This window comes from Thermobia domestica, chromosome 7, assembly GCF_964235325.1.
Source record: "Thermobia domestica chromosome 7, izTheDome1.hap1.1, whole genome shotgun sequence".
NCBI classification, from domain to species: Eukaryota; Metazoa; Arthropoda; class Insecta; order Zygentoma; family Lepismatidae; genus Thermobia; species Thermobia domestica.
The window spans coordinates 258,210,384-258,226,127 of NC_137460.1; the positions used below are offsets into that span (position 1 = coordinate 258,210,384).

Genomic DNA, 15,744 nt, shown 5'->3' on the forward strand with positions numbered 1-15,744 from the left:
ACGGGAACGCCGATTCTAAATGAATATGGGAAAAGGAAGGAAGGAAGTAATAATAATAATAATGATAATAATAATAATAATAATAATAATAATAATAATAATAATAATAATAATAATAATAATAATAATAATAACTTATATTATTTCTAGGGCTACAAGAAACCGAAAGCCTACATAGCAACGCAAGGACCAACACAAGCAACGATTGAAGACTTCTGGAGAATGGTGTGGCAGGAAAATGTCCATATTATCGTCATGCTCACCAATTTGATTGAAGGCGGAAAGGTAAGGTTATTCTATTGATAAATTTTATATATCATTTGTAAATCTGAATATTAAGGAGAATGAAGAAAATATTTTAAAAATACATTATTAACTTACTTTAGAAAGAACTAAAGGCAGAAAATATTTTAACGCTAGAGAAGCAGACAAAAAGAAATTTTAAACAGTATTCCTCCCAATAGTTAACGAGACCCAATACCTCCATCGAAGTCGTTAATGAAGTCAATCTGTTAACATATATAGCTAAAGTCATTATCTCAGCCGAAGTCTTTAACGAAGTGAACCTGATAACATTGATAACAAAAACCATTATCTCCGCCGAAGACGTGATCCAAGTGAACCTGTTAACATAGATAGCTAGAGTCATTATCTCCGACGAAATCGTTAACGAAGTAAACTTGTTAACATGGATAAATATAGCAATTATCTCTGCCAAAGTCATTAAAGAAATAAACCTGTTAACATGGATAATTAGAGCCATTATCTCCTCCGAAATCGCTAAAGGAGTAAACCTGTTAACATGGATGGCTAGAGCTAGTTTCTCCGCCGAAGTAGTTAACGAAGTCAACCTATTAACATAGAGAGCTAGAGCCATTATCTCCGCTGAAATCTTTAACGATGTAAGCCTGTTAACATGGATAGCCTGAGACATTATCTCCGCCGAAGTTGTTAACAAAGTCAACCTGTTAACATAGATAGATAAAGCCATTATCTCCGCGAAAGTGGTTAACAAAGTCAACCTGTTAACATAAATAGATAAAGCCATTATCTCCGCGAAAGTGGTTAACAAAGTCAACCTGTTAACATAAATAGGTAGAGCCATTATATCCGCCGAAATTGTTAACGAAGCAAACCTGTTAACATAAATCGCTAGAGGGGGCGCGGTGGCTCAGCGGTAGAGAGTTCACCTCCGGTGCTTGGGTTCTCTGGTTCGATGCCAGCTCACGCCGTGTGGACTTTGTGGTGGACAAACACCGTGCTCGTGGGTTTTCTCGGGGTTCTCCCGTTTCCTCCCACTTTCTTCATTTCACCATTTCATTCATTTCTCATAATCACCGTCTCCTTTAGCCTAGCCGGCATAACCGTGGGACGTAAAACTAAAGATCTCATTTCATTTCATTTCATAAATCGCTAGAGCCATTAGCTTTGCCGAAGTCATTAAGAATGTCAACCTGTTAAAATAGATAGTTAGAGCCATTAACTCTGCCGAAGTCATTAAAGAAATAAACCTGTTAACATGGATAGTTAGAGCCATTATCTCCTCCGAAATCGTTAAAGGGGTAAACCTGTTGACATGGGTGGCTAGAGCAATTTTCTCCGCTGAAGTAGTTAACGAAGTCAACCTGTTAACATAGGGAGTTAGAGCTATTATCTTCACCAATACAGTTAACAAAGTCAACCTGTTAACATACATAGTTAGAGCCATTATCTCCGCCAAAACAGTTAACGAAGTCAACCTGTTAACACAGATAGCTAGAGCCATTATCTCCGCCAAAGTAGTTAATGAAGTCAACTTATTAACATAGATAGCTAGAGACATTATCTCCGACGAAGTAGTTAGCAAAGCCAACCGGTTAAGATAAATAGCTAGAGCCATTATCTTTGCTGAAATCGTTAACGAAGTTAACCTGTTAACATAAATTGCTAGAGCCATTATCTTTGCCGAAGTAATTAAGAAAGTCAACCTGTTAACATAGATAGTTAGAGCCATTGCCTCTGCCGAAGATATTAAAGTAGTAAGCCTGTTAACATGGACAGCTAGAGCCATTATCTCCGCCGAAATCGTTAAAGGAGTAAACCTGTTAACATGGATAGCTAGAGCCATTATCACCGCCGTAGTGGCTAACGAAGTCAACCTATTAACATAGAAAACTAGAGTCATTATCTCCGCCGAAGTAGTTACCGAAGTGAAGCTGATAACATAGATAGATAGAGCCATTATCTACGCCAAAGTTGTTAACGAAGTCAAACGGTTAACATAGTTAGCCAGAGCCATTATCTTCGCAAAAGTAGTTAACAAAGTCAACCTATTAACATGGATAGCTAGAGCCATTATCTCCGCCGAAGTAGTTACCGAAGTCAAACTGATAACATAGACAGCTAGAGACATTATCTACACCAAAGTTGTTAATGAAGTCAACCGGTTAACATAGATAGCCAGAGCCATTATCTTCGCAAAGGTAGTTAACAAAGTCAACCTATAACCATAGATAGCTAGAGGCATTATCTCCGCCGAAGTAGTTACCGAAGTCAAGCTGATAACATAGATAGCTAGAGCCATTATCTACGCCAAAGTTGTCAACGAAGTCAACCGGTTAACATAGATAGCCAGAGTCATTATTTTCCCAAAAGTAGTTAACAAAGTCAACCTATTAACATAGATAGCTAGAGCCATTATCTCCGCCGAAGTAGTTACCGAAGTCAAGCTGATAACATAGATAGATGGAGCCATTACCTACACCAAAGTTGTTAACGAAGCCAACCGGTTAACATAGATAGCCAGAGTCATTATTTTCCCAAAAGTAGTTAACAAAGTCAACCTATTAAAATAGATAGCTAGAGCCATTATCTCCGCCGAAGTAGTTACCGAAGTCAAGCTGATAACATAGATAGCTAGAGCCATTATCTACGCCAAAGTTGTCAACGAAGTCAACCGGTTAACATAGATAGCCAGAGCCATTATCTTCGCAAAAGTAGTTAACAAAGTCAACCTATTAACATAGAGAGCTAGAGCCATTATCTCCGCCGAAGTAGTTACCGAAGTCAAGCTGATAACATAGATAGCTAGAGCCATTATCTACGCCAAAGTTGTCAACGAAGTCAACCGGTTAACATAGATAGCCAGAGCCATTATCTTCGCAAAAGTAGTTAACAAAGTCAACCTATTAACATAGATAGCTAGAGTCATTATCTCCGCGGAAGTAGTTGCCGAAGTCAAGCTTATAACATAGATAGCTGGAGCCATTATCTACGCCAAAGTTGTTAACGAAGTCAATCGGTTAACATAGATAGCCAGAGCCATTATCTTCGCAAAAGTAGTTCACAAAGTCAACCTATTAACATAGATAGCTAGAGCCATTATCTCCGCCGAAGTAGTTAACGAAGTCAACCTGTTAATATAAATAGGTAGAACCATTATCTCAGTCGAAACCGTTAGCGAAGTAAACCTGTTAACGTAAATCGCTAGAGCCGTTATCTTTGCCGATGTCACTAACATACTCTAGCTGTTAACATAAATAGTTAGAGCTATTACATCCGCCGAAGTCATTAAAGAAGTAAACCTGCTAACATTAATCGCTAGAGCCATTATCTTTGACGAAGTCGTTAACAAAGTATACCTGTTAATATAGATAGCAAGAACCATTATCTCCGCCAAAGTAGTTAACGAAGTAAATCTGTTTACATTGTAATGTACCATTACAGTTGAAAGTAATGTCAACTTTTTTTACGCACCCTGTACCTAGTAATTTTCTTTATTCAATTTCGGTTTAGTTACACAATTTATTTACTCTCTTTACTTCGAATTAAATATAGTGAATCGAAAGGTTTCATTAGTAACCATATTCCCACTGAATAATATATTTTATTTATATTTTGATTAAGTGTAAATCCCATTTTCGCATATACAAGTTGAATAGTTACAAGGTTTACCATTCTAACGTCATACCGAAACATAGTTCCGTCATTGGATATAAATTTTCTTAATTTCAGACCAATGTAGAATTTAGTCAGGTACCTAAACTTTCCCTCACCCCCTCTCACTAGTCCATAGTCACTTTCAGATCCGGTTATATCTGGATTTGCCAAATTTCTATTTGTTTTGTAATTTCCGCGGCTAAAGTTTTCGTTCTGATTGGAGGAATTCTCCTACCTCTGGCTTTTTCGGCGCAATGTTATCAGAATAATCAAAGACACACTAGCAGGAGCAGCTTGTGATTTTCTTGCCACATATTTTTCGGGAAGGATTCGAATTTCCAAGGAAAACTAAGGTAACATATAATGTAATTCAATAGTTAAAGATTTACAACAGAATAGGAGCCCGGAAAATCCACAAATTTTGGTAAAGAAGCAGCAATTCAGTGAAATAACAAATTCCGGATTTCTGTTTACTAGGAAGCCATGTTTGCTGCCCAGCTAGAATAGACAGAGTGAAATAGTGACTTTACTTTCTTTTTCTTTCAAACCATAGATTCAGTTAGGGATTAGGGGAAATACGACCTGGTTTCGTATATTCTATAGTGTATATTTTAAATGTGATTTTTTTTATTTTACAGTAAGTGCATGTACGTAGTAGGTTTGGTAGTTGTAATGTTAATAATCATAATGGCAGCTTAAGCTAGCGTAAAAGGGCTCCTATTCCCTTTTCCAAATTGAACCAGTTCTAGCGGGGGAATGGGTTAGTTATTGCTTGTTTTAGGGCCTTTTCCCCTTTCAGGGGAAGGGTCCCTCCATAAATCTCGTTAAGGTGCCCCCAGGGCATCAATCTTTAGCAATCATTATGTAAACAATTGGCCAGGTCAGTTGGACCTAGGGTTACCCTTCTCATTTTGCCCCCGTCAAGTTCAATAGAGCCAACTCTATATACCAAAAAGGAGTACTTTTCTTCAATATGCATGTAATTCAATGGTGTTTGTTTAGTTAATAGTATTTATGTGTAGTATTTATAGTGGTGTGTAGTTCGTAGTTCTGTGTGAGTGTGTGAATTTTCGGTTAGAACAGTGTATAAATATGCGTTAATTTAGTACCATTCGTCTAACTCGAAGTATACTAAACCAGAGTAAATATTAGATTTCTGGTTAATGAGTACAAGTATATATTTCAGTACACGGTAAATTATGCCTCCACTACAGCGCCATTGCGTCCGTTTTCGGTAATCAGTTGTTTGTTGACATTACGTCATTGCACGAGTTAGTGATTTAGTTTGTTTGATTTTGGCCATTTATTTCTAAATTACATCCCGTGGACATGGTTTTCGGTTCAGATGAGTATACATTCATATAAGATAGCATGAGATCTTACTGTACTGAAAATTACAGCTTGCTAGGTCCAGTAGTAATTGAAATATCCACTGAAATAAAGAATACCTATTTTCTTAATAGAAGTAAAGCCCATATGCTGTTACTGTTTGTTTCAAAATGTAGTATTAAATTTTCTTTTCCAGTGGCTGTAGAAAATTCCATTGTTGCTTTAGTTTTATCAACAAATCAGAAATAGATTAATCGTTGACAATTTAACTTTCAGTGAATACGCACGTATGATTTTTTTTTAACTGCGAAGTAAATACAATTTGGGTGCTTCGAAACAAAGAGTACGTGGTTCGATGAATGTTATCGTGTAGTAGTTTGAGCGTGATAGATTGTGATAATTATATATATTTATTAGTGTGTAATATAAATATGTGTATGGCCTGCGTGTAAAATGTATGTAATAGGGTGTCCATAAAATATTACTTCGCGCGAAAATTAGTAGATAATGAATGAATGTAATGATATATTAATAATATGATATAAAATGTGAATGAGATGATATGACACCTATATTTAAATGGATAGGCCTAGTGTATGTTATATAGTGAAAATATGAATACGTTTACTAAAAAAAATCTCTCGCGTTTTGACTTCTACACCAGTACATTCATCCAACCGAGTTTGCTACTTGGATAGTAAATTGTAGTTGGGAATTGTGTGTTACTTCGCATTTAAGTACCTCATAATAACAGCCCCGGATCTTAAGCCTTTCATCAGATAGGGTAGCATCATGTGGGAATTACTCCTAAAGGTTGACAGAAATGATAATTAAGAAAACTAACTGCTATATCCTGTGATCATCGAAAAGTACAGGTTTCGGTCATTTGTACCTTTAACATTCATTGCCTCTCCGAGATTTTTTTTCGTTGCTTACCTTATGTATTTATTATGCAGTGCTCATATAACTCAGTTTGGACTATCCGATTAAATCAACTGCTACTAAATTAATATTTATGTCATTTCCATACCCGGGCATCGACCCCTCCCACCTTGAATATTTTCGTTTTCTTTTCTCAGTTTCCAAACTAGATAGTGATGGAAATTAATCGATGCCTCAGAATTTAGCGCATTCTGCGAAGGGGAGCTATCGGTGAAGTTTGGCAATAGAAATCACCGATCCAAAATTCAGTTTATTTAATTTTTTTTTTATTTTGGCAAATTCTAATTAGGGATATCTTAGCTGTTACTCTAATTTCATTACTATTCTGGAATCTTCTAGTTTCCAAGAGGTCGGATGATTTTTTTTTCTTTTGAAATTCTAAATTAACGCCGTCTCTAACCTTCCGGAGGATTCCGGGATCTGCAAGGGTGTTGACCGGACACGGTGAGTGGTGGGATTTCCCTAAAGCCATTGTCTTTCCGAAAATCCCATCGTGGACACAGACTTGTCTCATTTTTGCAGAGATCTTTTATCGGCTATTTATTTGGTAAGCCGAACCCTTTTTGGCATAAAAGAGAATATTTGGTTATAGTATGTTGTATACGTAAATTCGACCACTTATCTTTCGTAGTTGTAGTGTTCTGTCTTCTCTCTCTTTACCTATTCTTCTTCTACTTCTCCTCTAGAGTTATTTTTTAATTTTCCAACCTCCCCCCCCTGGTTTCTGAAACTCATGAAAACATACAAGATTCATATAACTTATTTCGATCGTATGTACTAACTGAGACATCGAGGGATGCAATTCGTGGAGGTATTACAGCACAACTCAGGACCATTTCCGCGATATTCAATCCACCACGGGAGAAACTGACGAGAAGGTACACTATGCTTTCAGATTCCTAGAAACTTATTTGTTATTCATTGATCGTACAAATTATATCCATTGATTACTGATTTCTGGTTTTTCTTTCTATTGATTGGTCATATAGTGTGTATGTATTAGTAGTTTGGGCCCACTAGTTTCGAATAACCTTGATTTTTTTCTTTCTCTGTATATACATCTATATATATGTACTTACATAGTTTGAAAAGTTACGTGCCTGCTCTATTTGTTGTATTTCCACCTCTTATGTCAACTTATTAAATAACACCAACTATTTCTTTATACGCGGATCTTAGTAAATTGAATCTTTGTCGATTATCGGGTTTACATATAAAGTACAATGTTGCAACCTTATGAGGGAAAAAAGTGAATTTTGATAGTCAGGGTTTTTGTTTATTTTGAGCCAATAAAATATGAATACTTGTTGAATATAAACGGTTATGTAGAATTTAAATATCGACGAAATACTATGATGGATATTAAAATGAAATTTATTATATTGAGTAATATGAATATATATATATATATATATATATATATATATATATATATATATATATATATATATATATATATATATATATATATATATGCGAGTATGTATGTGAAGGGCTCGGTATTTACCCTGGTTGTTTTAGGTTGCCATAGATTTTTGACACCCGATACTGACCAACTATTTGTGATATACAGTATTACCGCGTAAATTGTAATAAATTACATTTTGTTGAGTTGTTATTGATGTTTGTGACTATTAAAGTTGAATATCATGTTAAATACTGCATGTAAATAAAACAAGTAGCAGGTCGTAAGAAAAGTAAAAATAACCCTAATCCTTATCAAATTTATTTTGCGAGATCATAGTGAAATTAGTAAGCTACGAAACAGTGCGCCCCACCAACGAATCTTCTATCAGTAAACTATGAAACAAATCCTTCCCCTACGATCGGAAACCTAACTATTCAGTGACTAGAATCTTTTGACTACACGATCTATACTAGAAAAAAAAATTAGTGATCTTAAATTCAATGAACTGAAATTTGGTCAATAATTTAGTAGTGTGAATACAGGAATATGGAAATATGTTCCCAGTGTTTGGGACTGGACTCGATATTTTAAATCTTGATAAACTTTGAAATTTTATATCAAGTGCGTCAAGTGACGAAATGAGATATTTATATATGTATATAATATGAAGCAACTATTTGTCTGTAATTAAAACCAAAACGACTAAATACTCTCATGGACACAAATCATAGTGAATAAAGAGAGTTGAAAAAGGAGTTATTATCGACGTGAGAACAGAGACTCATAAAATTGTCGAAATGTCTCCTCTTGGGACAGAGACTCAGAAAAGAGACTAAAGTGCTTTTTTTAAAAAAAAAAAAAGGAATGATTAACCAATTATATTTTTTTTCTTTCTTTTTCCGCAATGATATGTATTCATTGCACTGAATCTTAAATATATTACCTTTGAATTTTTTTCCTTTATTTTTGTGTTTCGTCTTTTGTCGAATTTTTTTTTTATGTAATCCAACTTTTAATATCTCTAGAAAGAGAAATGTGTTATTTGATCTTGTTGAAAGTAGCGGATTTCTGTGCATGCTTATGAAACATTCTTTTCATGTATTAAATTTTTCCTGTTATGTCAAACTAAGTTTTCTTTTATTGAAATGTAATAAATGTCTATAGAAATGTAGTTAGGTTAGTTTAATTCAACTAAATACAACCTGAAGTATACATTGTCCTGTATGAATGTGTGTGTGAGTGAAATGTAGGTTTAGTATTAAGTGCACCAATTATTTTGACATATATGTGTGACTTATTATAATTAATGGTAATTAGCAATTAAAGTCATTGAATGTCAATACTAACTTAATTTAAGTTGGCTCTATAAAGTAAGCAAAAAGGACAGAAATAGCCTGAACGAATGATCATCATGGGAGAACTGTGAAAGTCAAAATATTCGACAAATATGTGATACTCAGATTTTTTTTCTTTCTTCTGTGGTCGATTCTAGCATGCCATCAACTTCGTCGTTTATTTTTCAAATATTGGATATTAGTCTAGAACTTCTGGAAATATTGAATAAACGGTTAAATTAAACTTTCTCATCTATCTCAGAGCTAGATTGGGATAATTCGGTAGTTGGGGTTAAATGGATCTAGGTCTGGGATGTATGGGTTAACATGTGTCTACCTTTGATCACCTTAATACCAAACATTCACCCAATCGCTATTGGAAATGATCCCAATTCGATAATTATTCACTTTCCTTTTACCATATTTCTCAAAATATCCAGTAACAGTTTCCTCTTTATCACCTTTCTTACTTTACCTCTTTCCTCTTCTATCTTCCTTTTCCTTTCTTCATCTTCTTCTTCTATTTTTAATAAAACTGAAAAGGGGGTCGTGACTGGGAATTCTATATGTAATAAACACGGTCATGTATTTATTTTTATTTTCTTTAGAAGTCCGATAAAAAGTTTTCTCATTTCGATCGAACCTAGTATGTTCGAAATTAAGAAATGGATATTATATTCCAATATAATTAGACATAAGTTGATAGCTTCATGAATATCCCCACCAGGGGTGAAGGGTTCCCACTCACGACTTATTCCATGCATCGCATTTGTTACAGAGTCTTTTTCTTTTCTTCTTTCTTGCCCTTTATCAGTTTTAGATTGGAAAACGTGACAGGATTCGTTGTTATGGAAACGGTGGTTTCTATGGCAACGGCCCCTTTTCAGTTTTAACATAGATAGCTAGATGCACTGTGGGCCAGAAGCAGAATCTGACTGGAAAAAAAGTAGTCTTGGCAACTATGTCTAACCAAGATTTGAACAGCATAGTTGTGTTAATTGATAACGAAAGTTTGTTGCTACATATCAATAATCACAGATAACAACCTATAGTGGTGGTCGCAACACGTCAAAGTTGTTAGTTCATTATATGCTTAGTAGCGTGCTGAATTAGGGTGTTATGAGCGTAAAGTTTGTGGTTTAATTATACTTGTGAAAAGGGAAGGAACATTTGCGAAATAAGCTATGAGTAAAGATATGTATTTGTACTTACTATTTAACTTGGTTTATTTGATTGGTTTATTTTGCTTTTCTGCATAAGTATCTCTAGAGAGTGCAAGTAATTACGCAGTAAAGAACTGCTATTGGAAATTCAAATTGACATTTAAAAATGTACGTCCATGTCTGTAGGGAGATTTTTCGTCATGGCGTAGTTTGATATATGTATTTTGAAATACAGTTGTGATCTACTGTCCATTCTTGCACCTATTTTTATTTTCCTATTTTCATAAATAGGTGTAGAGAGCCGGACATGCTCGTCGTGACAAGCAAGGCCCTGTACGAGGTGCTGCGTTCTTAACCATTCTAAACGAAATACTTTATAATTATGTTACGAACAACTATGGAATGGAAATCCTATGTGCGGATGTTCTTCGCAGTATGAAAATGAGTTAAGTGTCTTCAAAGGTGATTTCGAGAAGCGTTGGAAGCTGTGTAGTAAAATGACTGATAGATTTTTATCGAAATATAATGATTGGTTGTAAGTACATATTAAGTTCTCTGATAAAGAGGTTATTGCTTTGGAAACGATCTTTCAAAGACAAGAACATTGACCTTCGACAAGCAAATCAGGCACACCTAGTAAACCCTTCGAAGATTCGGGAATGAAGTCGAAGAAAACCTTGTAAAGCCACTCGTTACAAAACATTCTGAGCAAGAGCTGGTGTTGGCTACCCAAAGGTCATTGAGAGTTGCTGGAACAAGAGATGCCGCAGTTGTATTATGAGGAATCACTCAAACGACACCTAAGAGAACAACAGAATATAAGAAAACCTATCATTCGCCAAAACTCTATCCAAACACTTATCCGGATGAAGCCGTTGCACTTATTGTAGATATCAATTTATTTAAAAGACAGTATACCAATTTCAGACTAGGCGCAAGGTAAAATATTGTGACATATATCCTTCCTATAATGTGGTGTGGGAAGCAAAATTAGTGTTATACCAGAGAAGCGAGTATTATAGTAACTGACATGTTAGCCGAAGTTCATTTACAAGGAATAATAGAACAGACAATTGACCGTAACTGGCTTTACAAGAAGATGTTATTAAACATTGTATCAGAGATGGAAACATAATCAAATTAGTGTATAAGTGAGGTTACGATGGAAGCAGTTGTCATAGTGTATATAAGCAAAAATTTCAAACAGAAGATGAATCAAACGGTGTATATAGTGACTCAGATAGTTTTGCTATCTCCTTCGTTCCCTTCCTGATGGATTCAACATCAGATGGGGAGTTTGACAAAGCAATTTTGTGGCAAAATACCAGACCATCATCGCCTAGATTTTGTCAACCCATTAAATCGTTGTACCAATAAGAGACAACTGAACTGTCGGGAATAGAGGTACGTTTAATGGAATCGCAAATACATAATTTAAAGCCTACTAATGTACTGACTCAGGAGCTCAGGAGAAGGAAATAAATGTTATCCCTGAACTTATATTCACAATGGTGGATGGGAAGATGTGCAATTCTGTTACAGGAACTTCCTCTTAAACGTTCTATGTATGGATCTACTCCTAAGAATATGAACAATATTGAATTATTAAAGAAAGCACTAGATAGTAGCAGATATGTATTTGGAATCTCCCCCTTCAATGCTTGGATTCGATTTTTCGAATACCTAATTCACATATCTTATCGGTTGGACATTCACAAATGGCAGGTTAGAGATCCCCGAAGAGAAAGTCAAATTATCTGCACGGAAGGAGCAAATTATTCAAAAGTTCCGAACGAAAACGGGATTAATTGTAGATCAGCATAAACTTGGCGCAGTAGGAAATCCTAATGATGGAAACAGAGCGCGGCGTTTCCTCCAAGATCCATCGCAATCTGTTGAGATTACAGGAATAAATGAAGAACTGATTCGGCGATTTGGTATTATATTGCGAACTATATCATGTGGTTTTCCAATTAATGTAGAAAGATTTGACGCATTCACATTAGAAACTACCAAATTGTATCTTAGTCTATATCCATGGTTTTTCATGTCGGTTTCTGTTCATAATTCATGGAGGAAGAATTATTAATGCAGTCATCTTGCATATCGGAATGCTCTCCGAAGAAGCTCAAGAAGCAACACATAAGCACATTAGAGCACATAGGGCAGCTTATGCAAGAACTTCTCGAAAAGAGAAAATTCGCGATGTATTACAAATGTTCCTCCTCAGTTCCGATCCTATCATTTCAAATCAATCTTCTTTCCGAAACAAAAAATGATGATGATCATAATAACGATACAGACTGCAACAATTATGACTACAGTGTTAAGATCTAGGCCTCTGAAAAAAAGATTAGATGTTTTCTCTCTTCAATCTTTGCAGGTAAAGTACATTATTGTTCTATTGGGCTAATTTATTTACATAATTTTTTTTAATCATTTAGCTCATTATTTTTCTCGTACGCATCGTTTCTCAGTTGTTTCGAATGTATTGTAGTCACTTTTGGCACCGAGTTATAATTTTACTGGTATAGTGATCATATATTGCATGTATAGGCGGAATACTAATTTTTTTTAGTCAGATTCTGCATCTGGCCCGCTGTGCAATGCTAGCAAAGAGGTTTGAGCATGTTTTCCGAAATCGCCTCAATGAACCTCGTATACGGCAGACTGGACGTGTATAACGTTGTCATAGAATGTTCCTTTCATGGCCAATTTTAATTTTCGGAATAGGAAATAGTCACACGGCGATCAATCAAGCGAATATGGAGGAGATGGAAGCACTCAGATTTGATTTTTGTGCAAAAAGTCACGAACTGTGACTGTTCTGTGATATGATACATTGTCGTGCAATGAAAAAAAGTGCCCGGCGCTCGGTACTCGGGCTTTACGCAAACGATCGCTCCCACAAACACTCCATAACACCCCGATAATGTTCACCATCATGGGCGATAATTTCACGCACTTGTTCCACATACTTACAGCAATTTTTGTTTTTCAGTATGCCTGGCTTTGGGTCGTCTTCTAAGGACTCTCGATTGTCCATACATCACGTATACCACTCGCACACACGTGCAAGAGATAAGCATTCATCTCCATACACTTGTTAAATCAATTCCAGTGTTTATGCAAATGTTTTACCTAGTTTGAAACAAAATTTAATATTAGATCTTTGCTCCCTCGTGTTTTGTGACGAGGTGACACCAGATGCATTCACGTTTCTTGCTGTAAATTTACACTTCGTTAATCGCTTCTCATGGCTGTGGTCGCTTTTTGTTGAGCAGATATCCAGCTTTCCGATGACATGTTGCTTCTGTATGATTAGATCTCCAGAAATACAAGTTACCTATTAAAATGTCAATTTGAAGGTAATATACGAACTCAGTTTTCTATTTATTTGATACACACTTATAAGTAGAACAAATCTTAGGAATTCATGCCATATCTGTTTACTTCACAGCATCGATCACTGGTTGTAAGTTTATACCTCTAAAATATGTGTATAAGGCACTCAATATCTGTAGAATCCTCAAATATTAACTCTATTAGTTTATATATAAAAATGATATGGGTTTTGTATAATATAGTGATTTTGCTTTAACAAAAAAAAAAAAGGTTGCTTGTAACCTATTTCATTGAGATAATTACGATGTATGACATAACTTATCTTCAAGATTCAAATATTTCTTGCAGAATATGTGATTAGTAGAAAAGAAAATCGTCAGTCATTTATAGATTTTACTTGGTTACTTCACATAATATACATAATTATAAGTTGCTCATGATTGTTTATTTGCAGAAAAAGTGCGAGAAATATTGGCCTGATGAAGGAGAAGAGGTCATTTATGGAAGCTTTAAAATAATGAACAAGAAGAATGACGTGTTTGCAGATTACACTTTTAGACAATTCATTGTTTCACAAAAGGATAAGAAGAGAAACGTATGTACACACCAAAATATAAAGCACTGATTACTAGTATAATTCTAAATTTAGTTTAACCTCAGAATTTGATAGTAAACTAACAATACACGTTGTGTCTACTAAATTTCAAGACTACCATTATCAGAAAATAATGTAGAGGAGAATTTTGCTATCTTTGTTGCCTGCTAATCTTCAGTATATGATCCTCCTTGTTATATACAGGCTATTCCACGACTGTATAGTTTTTGGATTCCTTTCTGGAAGTCCTCTTGTCCGACAGTTTCTCCGTCACAGCCCTTTGGATGTCCGAAATTGAATCAAAATGTTTGCCTTTCCATATGGAAGAGTGATTTATCACCAGTTATGATTTTCTTAAACCATTCTGGGTCGTTTTAGGCCAGTTGGACCCACTTCTTACACGGCGATACCCGGTCTTCTCTTTTTTCTACTGTCAGACTGTGGGGCACCAAATCTCTAACAAATCTTCCTCTTCTGTAGATCTTGTTCCACGATCTTATGAAGAGTATCAATGCAAGTCCTCCGCAATCCTGAGGAACTGACAACGATTTGTAGCCAGCTTTATCCGTAGTTTTTTTTAACATTTTCGTCAGTTCGAATGGTTGCCGGATGGCCAGGTGTAAAGTCATCCATGACCGCCTCCCGATCTTCACGAATACGACGATGCCACACAAAAATGTTCGCTCGAGGAAGAGCATCATTGCTGTAAGCTGTTTGAATCATGTCCACTGTCTCCGTTTTTGTTTTGCCAAGTTTCATGACGAACAAAGAGAACACAATTCACTAAAATTACTGTAACTTACAAAATTAGAAACACAAATTCGTGAATTATTTACACAATGCACAACATACTGGGTACTAAAAGCTACACATAATAACCACTTGGTGGCCCCAGCTGTTATCCTACAGTGTTGCCAATCTTGAAATTCAGTAAACATATTGTGTATGATTAGCCCGTTTAACATTCGTTGTGGTGCGAATTTGGTGAGTGATTAAAATAATAATAATAATAATAATAATAATAATAATAATAAAATGTTAATATTAAATGATAGATATTTCCTACTAGTATTACACAAAAGATGTATATACTACGATAATAATATGACTTGTTCATTCATTGAAATTTATTGTTGAAATTTATTCTTAATTAGAAGAGTAGTGTTGGACAGTTAGAAAAGGAGGGCACATGAAACAAGCAAGGACAGATTTTGAGAAGAAATTTTATTAGTAATGTAAAAGGAAGTGTAGTAGAAGATTAGATTAAGTGTTAGAAAACTAGAAAATAAATTGGTTAGGAAATTCCTTAAGAACTTGTGTTATTACGGATGTAAAGGAAAGTACAGTAACTTTTGGGTTGAGAGGAACATTACTGGAGATAATAAAAAGAGTGAGAAGATCTGGTTAGAACATTATTTTAAAGGAATTTCTGTTACTAGATATGTGATACGGTGGAAGGTAAAAGTAAATGTGGAAGGAAAAAAGATCAGTACAGGAGATAGTTGGAAAATAAAACTATTTACTACAATATCTGACAATAAAATGTCTTATTAGTGATACGAAAGAAGATAAGGTAGAAGACAAAAGACGGTTGGCTACAAATGACACACAGTATTGATTAGAGGAAGTATTACGTCTCCTCTAGGTTGAAGGTTAGCGAAGAATCACAGTGCATAAAAGTGATCTTTCAGTGATACCTAAATACCTATT

The 15,744-nt window shown here is 35.2% G+C and overlaps 1 protein-coding gene across 1 annotated transcript in view; it reads left to right on the top strand.

Moving 5' to 3' along the window:
* LOC145690850 (receptor-type tyrosine-protein phosphatase kappa-like) overlaps positions 1-15,744 on the top strand; it is a 132,314-nt gene that overhangs the window by 73,713 nt on the left and 42,857 nt on the right. Inside the window, exons 8-9 of the mRNA XM_081766212.1 lie at positions 151-285; positions 13,894-14,034. Of these exons, the coding sequence (XP_081622338.1) occupies positions 151-285; positions 13,894-14,034 (276 nt within the window). The remainder of the gene's footprint in view (positions 1-150; positions 286-13,893; positions 14,035-15,744) is intronic.